An 18699-nucleotide genomic window follows, 5' to 3' on the forward strand; every position below is an offset into this window, starting at 1 on the left:
CCCTCTTTTGTGCTATCATTAGCTGTCATCAGCCACACACCTGAGTAACCGGAAGTCACCGGCAGGAAGTCTCTTGGCCGCCATATTTGTAGTCCACAACACATAATCCAAAACCAAATACATACAAATCAAACTATTATCATGTGCTCACCTGGGGCCTCATTTATAAACGTTGCGTACGCACAAAAGAAGGCGTACGCCACTCACTACGCAATAGTTGAGATTTACAAAAAGCAAACTTGACGGGAAAATGTTCGGTCCTTCATTCAAGCTCTGACCCAGGCGTACGCACAAAAACGGGTGAAATGAGAAACGACGACACCGTCGGCAGATGGAAGAAACACGTGAAAGTGAAAATGACAATACTGCCTCTCAGAAATAACATGAAGACTTCACAAAGCAAGTCTGACAATAAACAGCTACACCAACACCCGTTTGATCGATCAGCAGTGAAACAAATAAAAAAACCAAGCGAAAATTACAACAGAAATTCAAATGAACACTTATTTGCAAAAAGAAAAGTGAAATATGTTCTACAATATTGGCATGTTGTGCAATTCATCCTCATAAATAATAGGGGCTGTGTCCGAATTACCGCCCTAACCCCTAACTACTAAAACCCTATATAGTGCGGCACTATATAGTTCTCTATATAGTTCTCTGAATTTTCAAAGCAATTCGGACACCCGTGCTCACTAGTTTTCTCTTTCGGGTGTTTTCTAATGGCGCTCCGCACGAAAACAAAGTGGCGCATTACCGCCACCACCTGGTCTGGAGGGGAACTACTTCTATTTAACGCCGAGAATGCCACCCATTTGTCAAAGTAAAAATATAATAAATATAAACATTTTATGATGACTATTTATGAATCTGCCGTGTTCTGATCATGGAAAACGTGGCTGATTTATAAATAATAAAATTACAAACACATTGGTGTAGCTTTTATGTATTAGTTGATAAATAAACCCTCAAGTCATTAGTCCATGGCAATATTTATTTTTGTGCCGCTGAACGATTTACGGGCTCTTGCGAGGAAGCATTTTTTTTCTGTAGTTTTATCTTCTACGTTACTGAAAATAGCTTTATATATGAATCTGTCCCTGTTCCTGGCAATGATTCAACCGTTTTTCGTGAGATCAAACCAGAAACGAGCAGATATGCAGCATCACAGGACAGCGAGGAGAAGCAGACGTCTCAGAAGATTTCCTCTGGGTGCCCCTGACCAGACATGAACAACCTGTGAGTTAAACGTAAAGTTTTTTTATTAGTTCAATTTAAGCATTTGTTTCTAATTGTGCTCAAGGTTACACAGTCTGCTGGATAAGACTTTTTACCATTATTTTTCAACACTGGACTATAAACTGTATAGTCTAACTACATGAAACACTTGTGAGATCAAAGTTTAGTATTTTTTATTCAGAGTCAAACCATATCACTTGTTTTAAACAAAAATACTTTAATTTTTAAATATTTATATAAAAATCCAAAAACCCAGCCAAAAAAAAAAAAACACGAGATTTTCCAGCATTTATAAATACGTCATAAACTAAAATTTAAGACATCAGAATAAAATGAAACATTCAAAAAAAAAATCAGATTAAATTTTCTCAATGAAATAATTATTTTTCTATTTTACAGGGTCTTCCACGTCTCTACTGCTTTGCCAACATAAAGGTGTCTGTCGTGGCCCTTCACGCTGACGGTCAGTCCCACGCAAGACCAGACCGGCAGAACCGCAGATCGGTTGACTCGCAGGACCATTGAGCATCTGGTGGAGCAGCTTCGGGTTCCTCACACTCTGGGGGATGTACAGGAGACTGAGGTCCTGGTGTTTCTTTTCTGGCTGGCGTGTGGCACATCTTACGGTGTGGTCACCAGAGCCTTTGACATGCCACGGTCCACTGTGAGCGACGTTGTCCACAGGACGGCAGACCGCATCACCCAGCTGATGAGCAGGGTCACCCAGCATCCAGTGGGAATGAACTGCCATTAGTCACCTCTGGTTTTTTAGCAGCTCGCTGAGTCTTCCACCTTCCAAAAGGTCGTAGGGAGCACTGATGGCTGCCACTTAAGAATAAAGTTCCTAAAAGAAAATGCAGCTTGTTATTTTAACAGGAAGCTTTTTTATTCCATTCAACTGCAGGCTGTATGTGACTAATGCCAAATTTAGAGATATTTTTGTTGGGAATCAAGGATCAGTCCACAGTTCACAGGTTCTACGTAAAAAGCCCAATTTATGTAAATAAAACATTACCCACCTGAAGGATCCTTTTGGGTGATGGTGGGTATCCCTCATTGCACATCCCATCACGCTGCTGACACCCTACAGGGAACCCGTGAGGAATGCGGTTCAGGCCCGTTACAACCAGCACCACGCCAAGACATGCTCTGTGGTGGAGAGAGGATTTGGCATTATGAAGATGAGGAGGAGAGCAATACTTCTGGCGGCACTGGAAGTAAAACCAACCTTTGCAATGAAAATCATTGCCTGCAGTTCAGTTCTGCACAATCTGTGCATCAGGGAAGGGGACTGCTTGGAGCCACAGATGTTGAGCCACACCAAGAACCAGTAGGACGGGTAAAGTGGCGTCCGTCTGCGAGGACACATCTCTGCTTTCCTTTTAGCTCCAACTGTGACACACATGACTCTAGAAGACCAGGATTATTGTTAAGATATATAAAAATAAATGTTAACATAAAACGAAAATGTAAATATGTACATTTGATATTTATATGAAAATTCTTTTGAGATTGTTAAAAATGGCTCAGATTTAAATAATGCATGTAAATAATTCATTTTTGTTACTGCATTTATTAAACAAATTGCAAAAACAACGACGATGTTACATTTTGTGAACAATATTTTAAACTCAGGTAAGCTTAACAGACTCTCCTGTCACTCTTTGTCCCTTCTTGCTCTTTCCTCCTCTCCTCTTTCAACAACCTTTTCCCCAACATAACAACGATTACAGTTTAATGATAAATAAATACAAATCTGATCAAGTGTCTCTACTCCCATCCGGCACAAGCTTGACTGATAACAAACAGGCTATCTTTCTCCATCCACAGATGGATCAGATTTTCTTTATCCTCGTCAGTCCCTACATATATAAACACATTTAAAAAATGTGTTAATAACTTATTACTACGGTTAGAACTCACTCGTTTTTTGATGTAATATCAACAGCGTTTGTTTTTAGCATTCGGCGCTAATTCGCGCTAGCGTTAGCTTTAGCATTACCGAAATTGATGAGCTTCCAAACAATGTAGATAGTCGATTGAGGAATATAACACATTAAACACATCATCTTACGTATTTACAAATATATTTTACAACAGATACTTGATACTTTTAAATATACTTACATTTTTAAGTCCTCTTTCTCGCGCAACCGTCCGCCATCTTCGAATAATTCAAGCGCAGTGTATTGTGGGTTACACGCAATGCATTCTGGTATGAACGCAGTGCATTCTGGGCAATATTCGCCGATCGAGTGAGCATCGATCCACACTGGTTTTTCGTAGAGAATTCTGGGAAATTTCTAGTGCACATGATTTTTGAACTGTAGATTCGGACAGCACTACAAAATGGCGACCGCACTATATAGTGCACTATATAGTGGTTAGGGCGGTAATTCGGACACAGCCATAGTTAACAGAACGAAATAATGTACAAAACTGATATTCTTGTTAATGTGTCCGTCTGGCGGAGCAGATATAGGTGCAGACAGACAGACAGACAGATGGATAGATTGATAAAACAATGTATGGCGTATGTCTCAACCATTTAGAAAGCAACAAGAAATTACATTTGCGCTGAACAATTTCCCATTTCCACGTGGATTATTACCGACATCTGTAGCTTGTCAGATGTAATTAAATGGAGGGAAATAAAATGCCCCATCACAATGCGTAATGACGCACAATGGCTGATCTTGCGCTCTTAGAAGATGTGGCAAATGGAAGAATTCGGAGTGAACGCATCTTTAGACAGCAAGAAGACTTGTTGGCAAACGAGGACGAGTGGCTGATGAGCCGGTTCCGACTTCCTCTGCGGGCTTTTGGGGGGGTGTCACCCGGTGCATCTGGCGCGTCGGTGTCCCCCTCCGCCTCAGTCACCACTCCACTTAAGGGATTCCCCAATTATTGCCGCCAGTCTCTCATCAAGAGGGGTCAGCTCCGGTGTTCCCCCCCCACACACACACACACCTGTTACCTTCAGCGTGAGGCTTCGGACCGTAGTCGGAAACCGCTGTTATGATCTCCAGTCCGGTCGGGACTTTAATGGTAACAGATTTAGCGGGACACCGTTGCTTTAGAACAGGCCTTTTAGCCGTTTATTTCTTTGGTCAGATCAACTCTTACAGCACAACGTCTCCGAACTCCTTCTCATTCAAACTGAAAACATGCAGCCAAACAGCCCCTCCCCTTTTGCTCTCCCGCGCGTCTTCCCCTCTCGTGCGCCTGCGCCCCAAGGCGACGCCCCCTTCCGTCGCTGCGTCATCTCCCTGACAACCGCAGTCACACCAAAGAAACATAGCAACGGGTGGGGACAAGCTAAGCTGCTAACACTACCCCCACTCTGGATGACAGTTACTCTAACTGCACTCCAGCACTCACAGAAAGAATAAACAGGTTTCTCTAAACTTAAACCCATCATAAGAGGTCAGATAACATAACAACAAACACCATAAACAGCCTGACATGACTCGTAATAGCTCTTTCTTCAGGAAAGAATCCATTCTCCAAACATGTTTGGCGCTCTCCGCGCCCGCTGTGGTCTTCCAGCTGAGGCCAGCATAGTTTCACAGGGGGTCTGAGCGTCTTCTGAATCTGTTAAAGTTCCCTCCACGCACTCTTCTGTGTCAGACGATTCATTCCACAGGGTCAGCGGCCCGTAGTCCTCGCCCAAAGATTGGTGCTTTTGTTTCCTCTGTGTGCAGTTCTCCTGTGTCCGTGAGACCCAGCTGCCGTCAAGTGGAACTCTGGAGTGATATAGCTTGAGCTTGTCGTGGTGCACTATTTTTGCCTTCGACCTTGGTCCCTTTTTAATGCGGTACACCAGATCGTCCAGATGATCAACAACAAAGTAGGGACCTTCGTAAGATGGCAGGAACTTGCGCACCTTGTTCTTGACACGTTTAGTTCCTTTTAGAAGGTACCAAACTGCGTCACCGATCTTGTACTGCACTTGACAGATGTTCTTGTCATACTGCCGTTTGGCGCGCTCCACAGCCCTTCCCAAGACGCTTCGTGCTAGCTGGTGGGACAGCTCCAGTCGTTGTCTGAGCCGCTGTACGTACTCTGGGGCAGTGTCCACTGTCAGATTCTCGGGAGGAAGTCCAACGACCAGGTCCATGGGTTCTGTAATCTCGCGGCCAAAGAGCATCATGTTTGGTGTCAGGCCCGTAGAGCTGTGCTTTGTGGCTCTGTAAGGCATGAGGGCATAGGGAATCATTATGTCCCAGTCCCAGTGACATTTTTCGGCTGTGGCAGCAAGGGTTTTCTCTAGTGTGGCATTAAATCGTTCCACTTGACCGTCAGATTGGGGCCTAAAGGGTGTGGTCCTGGTTTTGTTAATGCCCAACAGCTCACACATCCCCTGGAATACCGCAGACTCAAAATTGGCGCCCTGGTCGCTGTGTAATTCGTAAGGTGCTCCATATCTGCAGACCCACTCAGAAACAATCTTTTCTGCTACAGTTGTGGCTTGTTCATTCGGCACCGGGTATGCTTCCACCCACTTGCTGAAGTAGTCTTGCACAACCAGGATGTATCTGTTATGCCGATCGGTCTCATTTAGAGGCCCCATCACGTCAACAGCGATCCGTTCCATTGGGGCACCAACTCGCACGGAACCCATTGGAGCCTGAGGTGTCTTTTTAGGTCGAGCTCTACAAGCACAAGAAGCACATGTTTGGCAGAACAATGTGACATCATCACGCATGTTGTACCAGTAGTACCTGGTTTTGAGGCGGCCCAAAGTTCGCTCAGCTCCAAAATGACCACCGATGGGTCCTTCATGCAGGTGCGCCATCACAGTGTGGCGATATGTCTTGGGGAGTAATGTCTGTGCAAATAACATCTTTCCATCCTTACAGTAAAACTTTCTCATCAACACTCCATTCTTAAAAAACAATCTCTTCCATTGTGCCCAATATGCCTTTGTAGCTGGGCTTAAACTGGCTATTTCCGCCCAAGGGGGACGGTCATCTCCTTGCTGTCTAAAAGCAAATACTGGTGCCATGTCTGAGTCTGCTTTCTGGGCTGCTTGAAGCTCCTCGTGTGTCCAACCGCTGAATACAGGCACAGGGGCTGAGGTGGTGTTATCTACCCCCACTAGGGTGCGCTGTGGGTCTACTGCAGCATCGTTCCCATCATGCTGATCAATCATCGCCACCCCCACTGGGCGAACAACACTAATTGTGGTCTCAGCAACAATATCGTCAAATTCACACTGTACCTGCTTGTCTTGGGATGTGTTGCTGTCGGTGCTGGGGTCAGGGAGTTTGCAAGCACACAGCTCGCGACATGGCCTTCTGGAGAGTGCATCTGCATTCTGATGAACCTTCCCTGGCCGGTGAAGTACTTGAAAGTCGTACTCTGCCAGCTTCTCCAACCACCTGGCCAGCTGTCCCTCCGGTTCTTTTAAACGGGTCAGCCACCGTAGGCTACTGTGGTCTGTTCGCAGAACAAACGATCGACCAAGAAGGTACTGTCTGAAATGGGAGGTAAACTCGACCACCGCCAGAAGTTCTCTCCTGGTTGTGCAGTAATTTTGCTCTGTTGTTGTTAACCGCCGGCTTCCATAAGCCAGCACTCTCTCTTCACCTCCCTGCACTTGGGACAACACTGCACCAACTCCCCAGTCGCTGGCGTCAGTGTCAAGAAGCAGTTCCCCGCTGTCAAGAGGGTAGCCCAAAATCGGTGCAGAAGTAAGTCGCTCCTTCAGTTCTTCAAAAGCCTCTTGGCATTCAGTCGTCCAGTCGAAACGTGCATACTTTTTAGTCAGCTCATGAAGCGGCCTTGCAATGGTAGCAAAGTCGGCAACGAAACGTCTATAATAGGACGCCAACCCCACAAACTGTCGCACTTCAGAAATGTTCTTGGGGATGGCCAGTCTTGGACCTTTTGGATCTTTTGTGGATCGGTGGAGATCCCTTGAGCTGACACGACGTGCCCGAGGTAAGCCACTTGCTCCTGAAAGAGACGGCACTTAGACGGCTTCAGTTTAAGATTGGCCTGTCTAAGTCTGGTAAACACCTGCTCCAACCGTTCCATCATCTGATTGCTGTTGCATCCAAGGACTATGATGTCGTCAAGATACACCAGACAAGCCTCCCACTGCAACCCAGCTAGTACACGGTCCATGAGCCGTTGGAAGGTGGCAGGGGCATTGCATAGTCCAAACGGCATCACATTCCATTCGAACAGTCCCTTCCTGGTGCAAAATGCTGCAGCCTTACGAGCTCTAGGTGTCATTTCCACCTGCCAGTAGCCTGAAGTCAGGTCCAGTGTGCTGAAGTACTTGGCGGTGGATAAGGTGTCAAGGGTGTCTTGTATGCGTGGCAGGGGATAGGCATCCTTGATGGTTCTGTCATTTAATGGCCTGTAATCCACACAGAGTCGTGGGCTCTGATCCTTTTTCTTCACCATGACTATAGGTGCTGCCCAGCTGCTGTTACTGTGCCGAGCTAACCCTGCTTCGAGGCTCTGTTGCACCTGCTGGTCGGCAGCCTCCTGCTTCTCTCTGCTCATGCGGCGGGGTTGTTGTTTTACTGCTGACCCGGGCGTTGTCAAGATGTCATGCTGTACGACATTAGTCCGGCCGAGGTCAGTGGAGCCTGCAGAGAAAATGTCACTGTAAGAGCGTAGCAGCCCTGCTAGTCTGTAGCGACTTTCTTCCGGCAGATTAGCACAACTTTCTTCATACAGGTCTGTGAGATGTTGAGGCACGGAGAAAGAGAACGAGTTACCAGGGTCATGGGAAGGTTGATCTTTGGGTCGTGAGAGCTCCACCTTCCCCACCACTTGGGCTGGCTGAAGAACACCAGCAACGACTCCTTTCTTCAAGGTGACAGGAGATGTGCTCGGGTTGAAGACTCTGATGGGGATGCACAAAGACTGCGAAGGCTGAACAACTGAGCGTGCCACCATCACATGATGTTTTGAGACAAACGCTTTTGCAGGACTCAGCATCAAGTCTTCAGAAGTAGCAAAGCCGGCCTGAGAGGTACCTGGCACGATGTATTCACACCCTGCCTCCAACACAGTGGTGCGTGCTACTCTCACTAGGTGAGTTGCAGGTTGTGGGTCGGGCTTGAACGGGGGCACCTTTTCACCAAACAGAGTGATCTCTTTACTGCCATAGTCTAAGCATGCTTGTGTCTGTAGTAAAAAAGGATGCCCCAAAATAACTTCAGTACTCTCAGTTGTGTCAGCGATGATAAAGTTAACTGAAATGACTCTGCAGCCGACATTGACAGGAAGGTCAACCTCACCCAGAACCGCTAGGCCCTCTGGTCCGATGCCCTGGAGTGTGTGCACCGTAGATGGTGAGATTGGGGGCTGGATGCCGTTAGGAATTAAATGAAAGAGATGAAGGGGTAACACATTTCTTCTGGCACCAGAGTCCAGCAGAGCACACATCCGTACACCATGTATCATTATCTGAACACACATTTCCTCTTCTGGGCTTTTGGCGTAGATGACCACAGTGTTGTTGCCATTTGTGGAGGGAAGCAGATTAGCTTTGCGGGGGCCTGGCATGGGCCAGCGAGGGGAGGGGCAGTGTTTCTGGAAATGCCCTACCCCCGAGCAGTTGTGACAGATCAGTTCATCCTCCCTGGTTTTCTTACGTCTACTTTCGGCTGCCTGCCTTCTCACAGACCGCCCTGCTTGCCCCGAAGGAGTGGGAACGACCTTTTGTGCCTTTCCGTCTTCCTGGTTGCTGGTATATTCACGCAGGGGGGCTGCTCTGGCCCCATGAATGGTTCCACCCCTTGCACCCACGGCTGATCTCATCAGTTGGGTGACAGCTCGAGCCGCACTTCTCGTGGTTTCAAAACGGTGAGCCTTCTGATATGCCTCAGCCAGCGTTTTGGGTTGATCTTCTAGCAACTTTTGAATAATGTCTGTATCTGTTAAGGCATTAGTGAATATCTCGACGCTTATGCGCTCCTGTTCACTCTCAGTGCAATCACCATAGACTATTGCCACCTTTTCATAAATGTCATCCCTGAGAGTGTGCAAAGCTTCACCTGGTCTTCTGACTCGCTGTCGTAGCTCAATGCCGATGGCTGCAGCATGTTCAGAACTTGGACCATAGGCAGCCTCAATTTCCTCCACAATTCGTTGGAAACTCCACGAAGCTGACCTTGGGTTCTTGTGAATAATAGCTCCAGCAGCACCGAGCAGGCAGAATCTAAGCTGAACAACTTTGGTTTTCTCAGTCCAATGGTTCGCTTCTGCACAACTTTCAAAATGATACAGAAAATCTCTCCACGATCGTGATCCATCAAAGCGATCTGGCTGCAGTATTGGAATTCTCTCGTTCTGCAGAAACTGCCCCACCCCTTCGCCCTGCAGAGCAGCATCATGTCCAACAGCAGGTGAGTGAAAGCTTTGGGGGGGTGACTGGAATTTCACATGGGCGTTCTGATGCAGTTCTGCCCCATCATCTGATGGCCCAGTTAGATATTTGGGTGACCAGTAAATGTTGTATGGGCCCAATTTATTTTCCTGGGTGGTGAAAGGTGGCAAACCAGGTGATGGGGGTCTGATGGAAACCGGGGAATTGTTTCCAGCATGACAGTCATTAGATGGAGAGATGTGGAGATTTGCAAGCCAACAGGCGGCGGTGGGGGTGGATGGATCAGCAAATGGTGACTTTACAGGGGTGGACATCCTGGGTTCGTAGTTGCACTTTTGAGGACGAAAACCCGCCATGCACTCACCAGCCGCGTGATGTTGTTCATTGGTGGGTGTTATAAAGGGGTTGGTGGAAATTGGGGGCGTCGGGTAGAGCTCCTCCGCCACCACGTGTTGTTTAATCGGGGAGTAGGCCTGCTCACCCTCGGCTAACGTTAGTTCCATACACGTGACACAGCAATTAGTCTCTCCCTCATTCACGTATTTTAAATCATTTACATTCCTCTGAGGGCGGTACTCTTCCGCTATCTCCGATAGAAAAGGGTTCATGCTCACGTTTGTGGCTGCATTTCTTGTGCGTGGCCTAGCTCCGACCGCGGCAGCATTCGCTCCGCGCGCCGTCATTTTGAGCTCTCAGGCGTCTTGCACGTCACGTCGTTCAATCCTTCTTCTTTGGGTCAGCCCTGGTCAACAACGGTGTATCCCGGAACGAGCCCCCAGTGTTACCTTCAGCGTGAGGCTTCGGACCGTAGTCGGAAACCGCTGTTATGATCTCCAGTCCGGTCGGGACTTTAATGGTAACAGATTTAGCGGGACACCGTTGCTTTGGAACAGGCCTTTTAGCCGTTTATTTCTTTGGTCAGATCAACTCTTACAGCACAACGTCTCCGAACTCCTTCTCATTCAAACTGAAAACATGCAGCCAAACAGCCCCTCCCCTTTTGCTCTCCCGCGCGTCTTCCCCTCTCGTGCGCCTGCGCCCCAAGGCGACGCCCCCTTCCGTCGCTGCGTCATCTCCCTGACAACCGCAGTCACACCAAAGAAACATAGCAACGGGTGGGGACAAGCTAAGCTGCTAACACACCCACCCGTGGCAGACACTCTGGCGATGGAGCGCTAGACGTTTTTTTGTCTCGACTTTGATGTCCGACCATTTCTTTTTTATTTCGGCCACGGTCCGAGGTTGTGAGGCTACAGCATTTACGGCGTCTGCCGCCGTTTGCCGCTCACGTGCCTTTTTGGCATTAGTAATGCCCACACTGTGCCCTCCAAACAACACTTTTCTCCTCTTTTCCACCTCGCCAACGATAACTTCTACTTCACATTGAGTGAAGTTACGTTTTTTTGATTTCCCTTTCGGTGTTTGCCATGATTTCGCAATCAATGAATATTCATTTGTGGGCGTTTCACTGTCTATTTATGGGCAACTATGGGCGTGTCATGAAGCCGCAAAAGCTGCGCTGCATTTAGAATTGGTTGTGATTTATTAAGGGAAAGATGCGTAGGATGTGCGTGCGCACGGTTTTATAAATCCCAATATTTCTGTGCGTACGCACGTCCTATGTTTCATCCGTACGCCTCTTCTGACGCAAATCCTACGCAAAGTTTTAGAAATGAGGCCCCTGGACACTTAACAATGACATACTGGACCATTAATATTGGTGGCTAATTTGGAAAGCATTTACTGTTTTTTATCCCAACAGCGATATGACAATCCTATATTTGTGTGGCAATGCTACAATGGCGTTGTCCATATCACGGAAAAATGGCGGCTGAATTGGCTTCATTACGCTGGAGCCAGAAGAAGGGCATTTTCTATGGGTGACCTCACACTTGCTCAGTCCAGTTCTCTCTTTGTACAGTCCACGCTACCAACCCACCGGCGCTATGGCCAGGTGGAGCTGCTCGTCGGTTCAGCGGCGTCGTGTGTTCATGGCTGTTTGAATGAATGACGTACTGACTAAATCAGCTTTTTTCTCCCCACAGAATGCTGACACTGATGAAACATTGAAAAGGTTTTTCTTTTAGAATTTCCTGGTTTTGGCTCCAATAAGTCCAACTCACTGAACACAGTGAGACCAACATGTGGAAAACCCTGAATGAGGTCCAGAGACTGGCTGGACCACGCCACGACCTTGATATGCTTCTTCTTCTATTGTTGCTTGGTTGCCTTGGCTGAATGTTATGAGTAACATATATTTTTTCTCCAAAAGTAAATGGCCATAGGATCCCTCCCTGGTGATCTAACATCATTGGACAGAGGAGGGCGCTCTCCTGTCTTATGTCAGAACGGTGATGGATGTCAGGCTCTTGACCCCAGAGCTGCTGACGGGACGGCTGTAGTCTGGCTACAACATCAACACAGGATTGTATGTTCTGTGCGAGTTTGACTTTGGTCCAATTCCACTCATTCTTTGACACAAACTAATGGGTAACATTTTACCCTGCAAATCTACATGTTTAATGAAATTCTTTAAAGGTTTGATGTTTGGTGGCTCATGAATAAATCAGGACAAAGTCCTCTCTGGTTACCTCAGGGATCCTTTTTCTTAAATACTGGTCTCTGCCTTTTATAACACGGTTCTATTTCAAGCAGCAGCTTTGGCACTAAGCCTCCAATGATCCCTGCTTCACCAGTAGACACTGTTACTGCCTGTGAACCCCAACTAAATCAAATCCATGCAGTGCATTTGTGATTTGGACAGTCTCCTCCCTTTGGTGAGGGTCACAGACACACATTTGAAAGTTGTCCTGATCCGGTTTCTGTCTGGGGGAGATGTCCTGGGAATCCAGAGAGGAGCAGATCCAAAGCCGCTTCAGGATTCTCTGCACCTATCAGTCCTTCATCCTAAGATGCCCTTCACCCACAACCAGAATGACAGAAGGTTTTCTTGGTTACGTAACCCGTCCTGTTCTTTCAGAGCGTTGCATGGCTCCTTTTATAGCATCAGCGCACAGACCTGATTGGTTACTAAGGTCATTAGTGAGGTCAAAGTCTTCTCCTTCTGCTCAGAACCAGGAGTCTCCGCAGGTCCAATCTTTGCCTCTTTTTTGACCACATTACAAAGAAACATAAGAAAAAACACACAGATTTGTCTACAAACATCTATTGGAGTGGTCTGATCCTCCAAACATGTTTTTGTACACGAGACAAACTAGCATCCAGACGGGGAACAACGTTCCATTCTCAGATTCTTGTCATTTTTTTGAATTTAAACGTCTCAAACGTTTTTCTTTCCTGTCCTCCCTTTTTGACATATTTCCCATGATGCTTGTACCTCCAACACAAACACACCCTACACCACATCAACCTTCAGGCTGCCCAGGTTTACAGCTGCCACGCACCTTGAAGAGCGCTCATGCAGCGTATACCTGGACCAAAAGCACATGCAGCATATGGCCAAAGATTTATGCAACCACGTTGCAAAAATCAGGATTTGGGTGGATCCTGAGTTGGTCTCCTGACAGATTGTGACTGAAACCTGTTGAGTTCAGGTGTGTGGTAGTTCATTTGTCCAGGGTTTCTCCTCTCAGGCTTGTTGGTTGACTAACATCAATGACTGTTTAAATAGATATAGATAGATAGATGGATAGATAGATAGATAGATAGATAGATAGATAGATAGATAGATAGATGGATGGATGGATGGATGGATGGATGGATGGATGGATGGATGGATGGATGGATGGATGGATGGATGGATGGATGGATGGATGGATGGATGGATGGATGGATGGATGGATGGATGGATGGATGGATGGATGGATGGATGGATAGATAGATAGATAGATAGATAGATAGATAGATAGATAGATAGATAGATAGATAGATAGATAGATAGATAGATAGATAGATAGATAGATAGATAGATAGATAGATAGATAGATAGATAGATAGATAGATAGATAGATAGATAGATGACTTTATTAATCCCACTATGGGGAAATTTCATGTCTGTGGCAGTAACACGACACTCAGAAATAATCTATATAATATAACATCAATAAAGGACATCACAAATGACATTTATATTAGATAATTAAAAATATTACTAAAATTATTATGAAAAATTATTATCAAAAATGAGATTCTTATTAAATAAAGAAATAAATATGAAATAAATACAGCTGCAAAAGTGTAAAAAACATGCGGTCTGCAAAACATGTAAACTGTAAAAAAAACATTACAAATTTTTTCAAAATACAGAAATAACTAATGAAGTTCACACCAAAAACAAAAACAAACAACTGTTCAGGAACAAAAAACAATTTAAAATTGAAAAACAACAAAGAGACGGATAGAGATGAGATAGAGATGGGATGTGCTAAGCTATGCTAAGCTGAAAATAACAGCGTTGAGCTTTCTGAAGGCGGCTTTGGGAGACATTCTCTGGAATTTCAGAGGATTCTGTTTTGACGGCATCATGGCCCCCGTTCACCTGGAGTTCACCTGGCAGGTCAAACTCCATCAATTTACAGTGAATTTATGGTTAAATATAGATCCAACCCACTGATTGTATCGGAGAAGCGGATCATGTGAGTGTGGGACACCCCCCCCCCCCCCCCCCCCAGAGAGGGACTTACTGGCTCCGGTGGAATGAAGTCAACTCAGTTGCCATTTTTCCACGATACAGACGCCCCCATGTTGGAGCCAGACGACAGTGATTGGTCTGAGTCAGTCTGAGTCAATGTTTCTATGGCAACCACTCCCACCAATCAGGAGTAAGCTTTTTTGAAATCTACATGACTCCACCTACTTTTATTGAGGCATCTGATTGGTCAGTTTAACTTGAGTAACATGGACTACAGAAAATATCATGAAACAAATGAGGATTATCAAGAAGATGTTAAAAAAAGGTATCAAATCAAGAACGGCTCTTCTGACCAATAGAATGAGAGCACAAAGATTTTCTCTCTGTGGTTCACTGAACGTCCTTTGACCTTTATATTTTGAGTGGGTAACCTGTGTGACCCACCCATTTTCCCCCCAAAGGACATTTGGGACTAAAGCTTCAGAAGCTGCTTCTAAGTTTTCAGTCTTGGTGCATTTTGTTCAGGTGCTTCCAGCTCTGGTTCCAGTGAATTATTTAGACTTTTTTGGTTTCTTTGTAGTTTCATATTTTGTGTGTTTTCTGAACACATTTAGTTTCAATGAATACTGTCTGACCTTTGTTGTGTTTGTCTCTGCTCCTCGGTTTCCTCCTGTTATTCCGGCCGTGACACATCTTCTTTCGTCCGTGAATCTTTGAGTGGAAGGATCTGTTTTTTAGATGGAAACAGACTGAGCTTCCTCTCACCCCCCCCCCCCCCCCGTCTGAAACCAGCTGTTTTGGGTGACTCCACCTTTGCTCATTCAGGTCTCATCCGTTGTCAGAATCAGTCAAAGTGTGAGAGCTGCTGTGGTCGGCGTGCACAGAAACACAGTCTGCGGAGAAAGCTACAGGTTTGCTTACAGGAAAAGTTCTCAGTGCAGAACGGGATCACAAAACCTCAAAGCAGCTGTTTGACAAGAAGATACAAGACCTAAACGAGAAAAAGACCCGCAGAGAAGGACAGAAGCTTAGTCTTGAACACAGTGATGGAGGAGAAGGGCGGAGACAGCGTCTGAGGGGAGGAGCCTATGGGAGGACCATGGTGAGGGAAGGAGTGGCCCAGTTTGAACCAGCAACTCTGAGCTCCTCCTCAGATCAGGGAAGAAAATCCAACCGTGGATTTACTGTCAGGATCTTCTCTGTGATGATTTGTCGCTCTGGATTCTTTTACTTCCAGCACCAATCACTTGGAATATAACTCCAGCATCTCTGGATCTCCAGCGGGAGAACTTCAGATCAAGAACATCCAGCGTGGTATGAGAAGAAAAGTCTGCTTTGTTTTCTCAATAGTCCTGAAAGTCTTCACAATGCCTCATTAAGACAGACGTCGTAGTGAGTTTTTGCATTTGGAACTGATGACAAACTGGGTTTCACGTTGAGATTTCAGCGTCAATCATCTTTATCATTTTCCAGATATTGTCTCTAGAAGTTCTGGACTGTTCTGTATGTTAGACATGTATGCTTTTATTTACAGACATCAACAGAATGATGGACTTGATGTTTGGTTTTTGACTTTGAGAGCAGCTGTACTGAGCAGGACCCGAGGCTAATCTAAGAATATCTCCTCAGGGATTATTCTACAGCTTAATGAGCTTTCTCTAAACTAGAGGCTTCAGCAGAGCAGAGCTCTCTGTGAGGCACAAGAGGGCTCTGTGTCTCCAAACATGTAGAGGACTAGAAATACTGCAGTACAAACTGCTCACTTCTGAGTTCTGCAGTTGAAAAAGTGTTTTTTTTTCCAACTTTGAAGGTCTCCAGCACTGTTGCTGCTTTCTGTAAAGGTTTTCTGTCTCCTGCTCAGAAGAAAAGCCGTTAGTGAACCGTGAGAGCAAATCATCCGACAGAAACCTTCTCTGGGATTCCTCTGGCTTCAGCTGGAGCCCCAGTCTTTGTGCGTTCGGGAAATAAAAACTGAATGAGAGAGATGTGCTGCAAAATAAGAGAACTCTTTCTGGTTCTGAGGGAACAGCCGGTTCTGAAGTTCTGAAGGGTCAAACAATTCAGAGATCTGGACCTGCTGAGGCCCGTTAAGCAGCTGGTTCCAGCACAGAGATCACAGCCAGAGTTCTGCGCTCCGTCTGACCTGTACGTAATCTTTTCATCCTGATTAGAGCCCAGATGACAGTCTGACATGAGAACCTCCAGAATGAAAAGGTTCTTGAACGCGTTTCTTCTATCCTTAGTTCTCCAAATGGCTTTACATCCTCCATCTTTATCCTCATCCAGAGTTTTCTGATCAGTGTCAGACTGCTGATAGGATCACCTTTCCAGGCAAACGCACCTCTCTGGTCTTTTTGGGTGATGCTGCTGGTACCAGCTGTGGTGGAGCGGTTTTGGAATCGTTTGGAGTTTTTCAGTGAAAAACATCAAGATTGTGTTGAAAACGGCCTGAACTGCAGTTTCACTGATGTTTCCTTTTTTTGCAGAGAGTAATATGAGGAAGCCTTTGAACATTTGGGATTCTGGAATAGGACTGGGCCTCTACTGTTCTTAGACCTGGAAGCAGCATGCAAACTCACCGGTGAGCCGCCACGGCCTGTCAAACCCCCGCCCCAGTAGCCACCGGCACCACCTGTCCTGGGGGGAACTTCAGACCCTTCCGCTCTACCCGATAGCCAATCACCATGGATTTCACGTTACCCATAAGAAGTCAAGACATGATAGCTGCGTCCTGCTCCGATCCTCTGCTGGGTCCCTGCGGCAGCAGGAGCGCTCGCGCCCACTATCAGGGGGTCCGGAGGAAGCTGCGTCCTGGACGGGTTTTGGGCTTTGTCGTCAGCCTGGTGGCCGTCTGCACCGTCTGTTCACTGAGTGCCTTTTCGTTAGCCACGGCTGTGGCCTCTGGGCTGGAAGCGGCTGCCGAGGCCTCAGCCGATGCCGCGGTTCCACAAAGAACTCTTCTGCAGCACCGCAACCTTTCCGCAGCCCCAGAAGACACCCCAGTGGCCATGAAGTCCTCAGACCTGGAGCTGAACCAAGGGGATTATCCAACAGACTATTTCAGCGTGGCGGACAGGCGGCAGGGCTTCGTGGTGCTTCATATGTTTGGAATGCTGTACATGTTCATAGCCTTGGCCATAGTCTGCGATGAGTTCTTCGTCCCAGCACTCACTGTCATCACGGAGAAGCTGGAGATTTCTGACGATGTTGCTGGAGCCACCTTCATGGCCGCAGGGGGCTCAGCCCCAGAGCTCTTCACTTCGGTCATTGGGGTGTTCGTCTCACACAGCAACGTCGGCATCGGCACCATCGTGGGGTCGGCCGTCTTCAACATCCTGTTTGTGATCGGGATGTGCGCCCTGTTTTCCAAAGAGGTGCTGAACCTCACCTGGTGGCCTCTGTTCAGGGACGTCTCCTTCTACATCATTGGCCTGCTCATGCTCATCTACTTCTTTCTGGATAATCAAATCACAATGAGCGAAAGCATCAGTCTGCTGCTGTGCTACTCCTGCTACGTGACCTTCATGAAGTACAACGCCAAGGTCGAGTTCTTCATCAAAAGCAAGCTGGGCAGCAACCAGGTGGATGAGCTGGAGGCTTCCCCCAGGGTAAGTCTGGTTCCACCATCTGTCCGTTAAATCCATCCATCCATCCAACCATCCATCGATCAGCAAGTTGGGGGCTTTAAATTTCTTTACATGATGTATTCACACAGGAAGTGGCTGGATGGATCAGTGGACTGCGTGTAGGACTGATACATAGGAAACCAGGGTTTGATTCCCAGATTGTGCAACTAGCTTCATCCAATGAGGGTCTTTGGGCAAGGCTCTTCACACTGCTGCCTAACTATGTGGCCACAAGGGGGCCTGAGTCCGGGTCTCCCTGTGCCGGTCCCCAGCCCGGGTAAAAAACAGGGTTGTGTCAGACTCTAATACAGGAAGGACATCTGACGTAACAATCTCTGCCAAACCACCTGTGAGAATCTGTGAAAGCTGATTGGCTGTGGCGACCCCTGAAGGGATACACAGAAAAAGAACAACAAAACTGGTTTGGAGATTAATGGCACTCTGATTCTAAATTAAGAAAAAAACATCAAATCATAGAAGTAGCAGAACCCATCCAGGGTTTTTGGGTATCCATCTGAACCCTGAATCCTTTTAAGGGTCACAGAAGTGCCGTGCTGGTCATCCTCAGGCTCTGGTTCTGACCAGAACCTTTAAAGAATTCAGAACAGCAGTGATGTCATCGTGAGGTGAGGGTCTACTTCAGATATCATCAGCTCAAAACTCTCATCATTCTATTGGCATTTTTAAAACGGGTTTATAAAAACAAGAGGACCCCCCCCCCCCAGCCTTCTGGTCATTTTTGGAAAACTACCTTCATAATATTCCCAAACAGGGGGGCAAACATCCAGACTTTCATTAGACCCTCATGGAGATGCTTTGGTCCCTGCTGCAGACTCAGACCCTGATCAGGACTCATCCTGAGTCGGCGAAAGCAAAACTACGCAGAAACT

The 18699-nt window shown here is 46.6% G+C and overlaps 1 protein-coding gene, 1 long non-coding RNA gene and 1 pseudogene across 4 annotated transcripts in view; 2 read left to right on the forward strand and 1 right to left on the reverse strand.

The window, feature by feature from the left end:
- The first annotated feature begins 495 nt into the window (after positions 1 to 495).
- LOC144991807 (uncharacterized) lies at positions 496 to 2835 on the forward strand. Its single transcript, XR_013655428.1, has 2 exons — positions 496 to 1239; positions 1639 to 2835. It is a non-coding gene; the product is annotated as an uncharacterized LOC144991807 (long non-coding RNA).
- Positions 1398 to 11275, reverse strand: LOC144990994 (uncharacterized; annotated as a pseudogene). Its single transcript, XR_013654879.1, has 5 exons — positions 7977 to 11275; positions 3367 to 7844; positions 2468 to 2648; positions 2259 to 2388; positions 1398 to 2083 (listed from the first exon to the last, which is right to left on the reverse strand). The product of XR_013654879.1 is annotated as an uncharacterized LOC144990994 (transcript).
- A 3706-nt stretch (positions 11276 to 14981) lies between these two features.
- Positions 14982 to 18699, forward strand: part of slc24a2b (solute carrier family 24 member 2b) — a 36001-nt gene continuing 32283 nt past the window's right edge. Inside the window, exons 1-2 of one of the 2 annotated variants that reach the window (XM_011494463.4) lie at positions 14982 to 15497; positions 16670 to 17791. In XM_011494463.4, coding sequence (XP_011492765.1) covers positions 16868 to 17791 — 924 coding nt within the window. In that variant the 5' untranslated portion in view covers positions 14982 to 15497; positions 16670 to 16867. The remainder of the gene's footprint in view (positions 15498 to 16669; positions 17792 to 18699) is intronic. The other variant, XM_004086000.5, reaches the window with a different exon arrangement.

This window comes from Oryzias latipes, chromosome 1, assembly GCF_053564925.1.
Source record: "Oryzias latipes strain Hd-rR chromosome 1, Olatipes_Hd-rR_3.1".
In the NCBI taxonomy this organism is placed as follows: Eukaryota; Metazoa; Chordata; class Actinopteri; order Beloniformes; family Adrianichthyidae; genus Oryzias; species Oryzias latipes.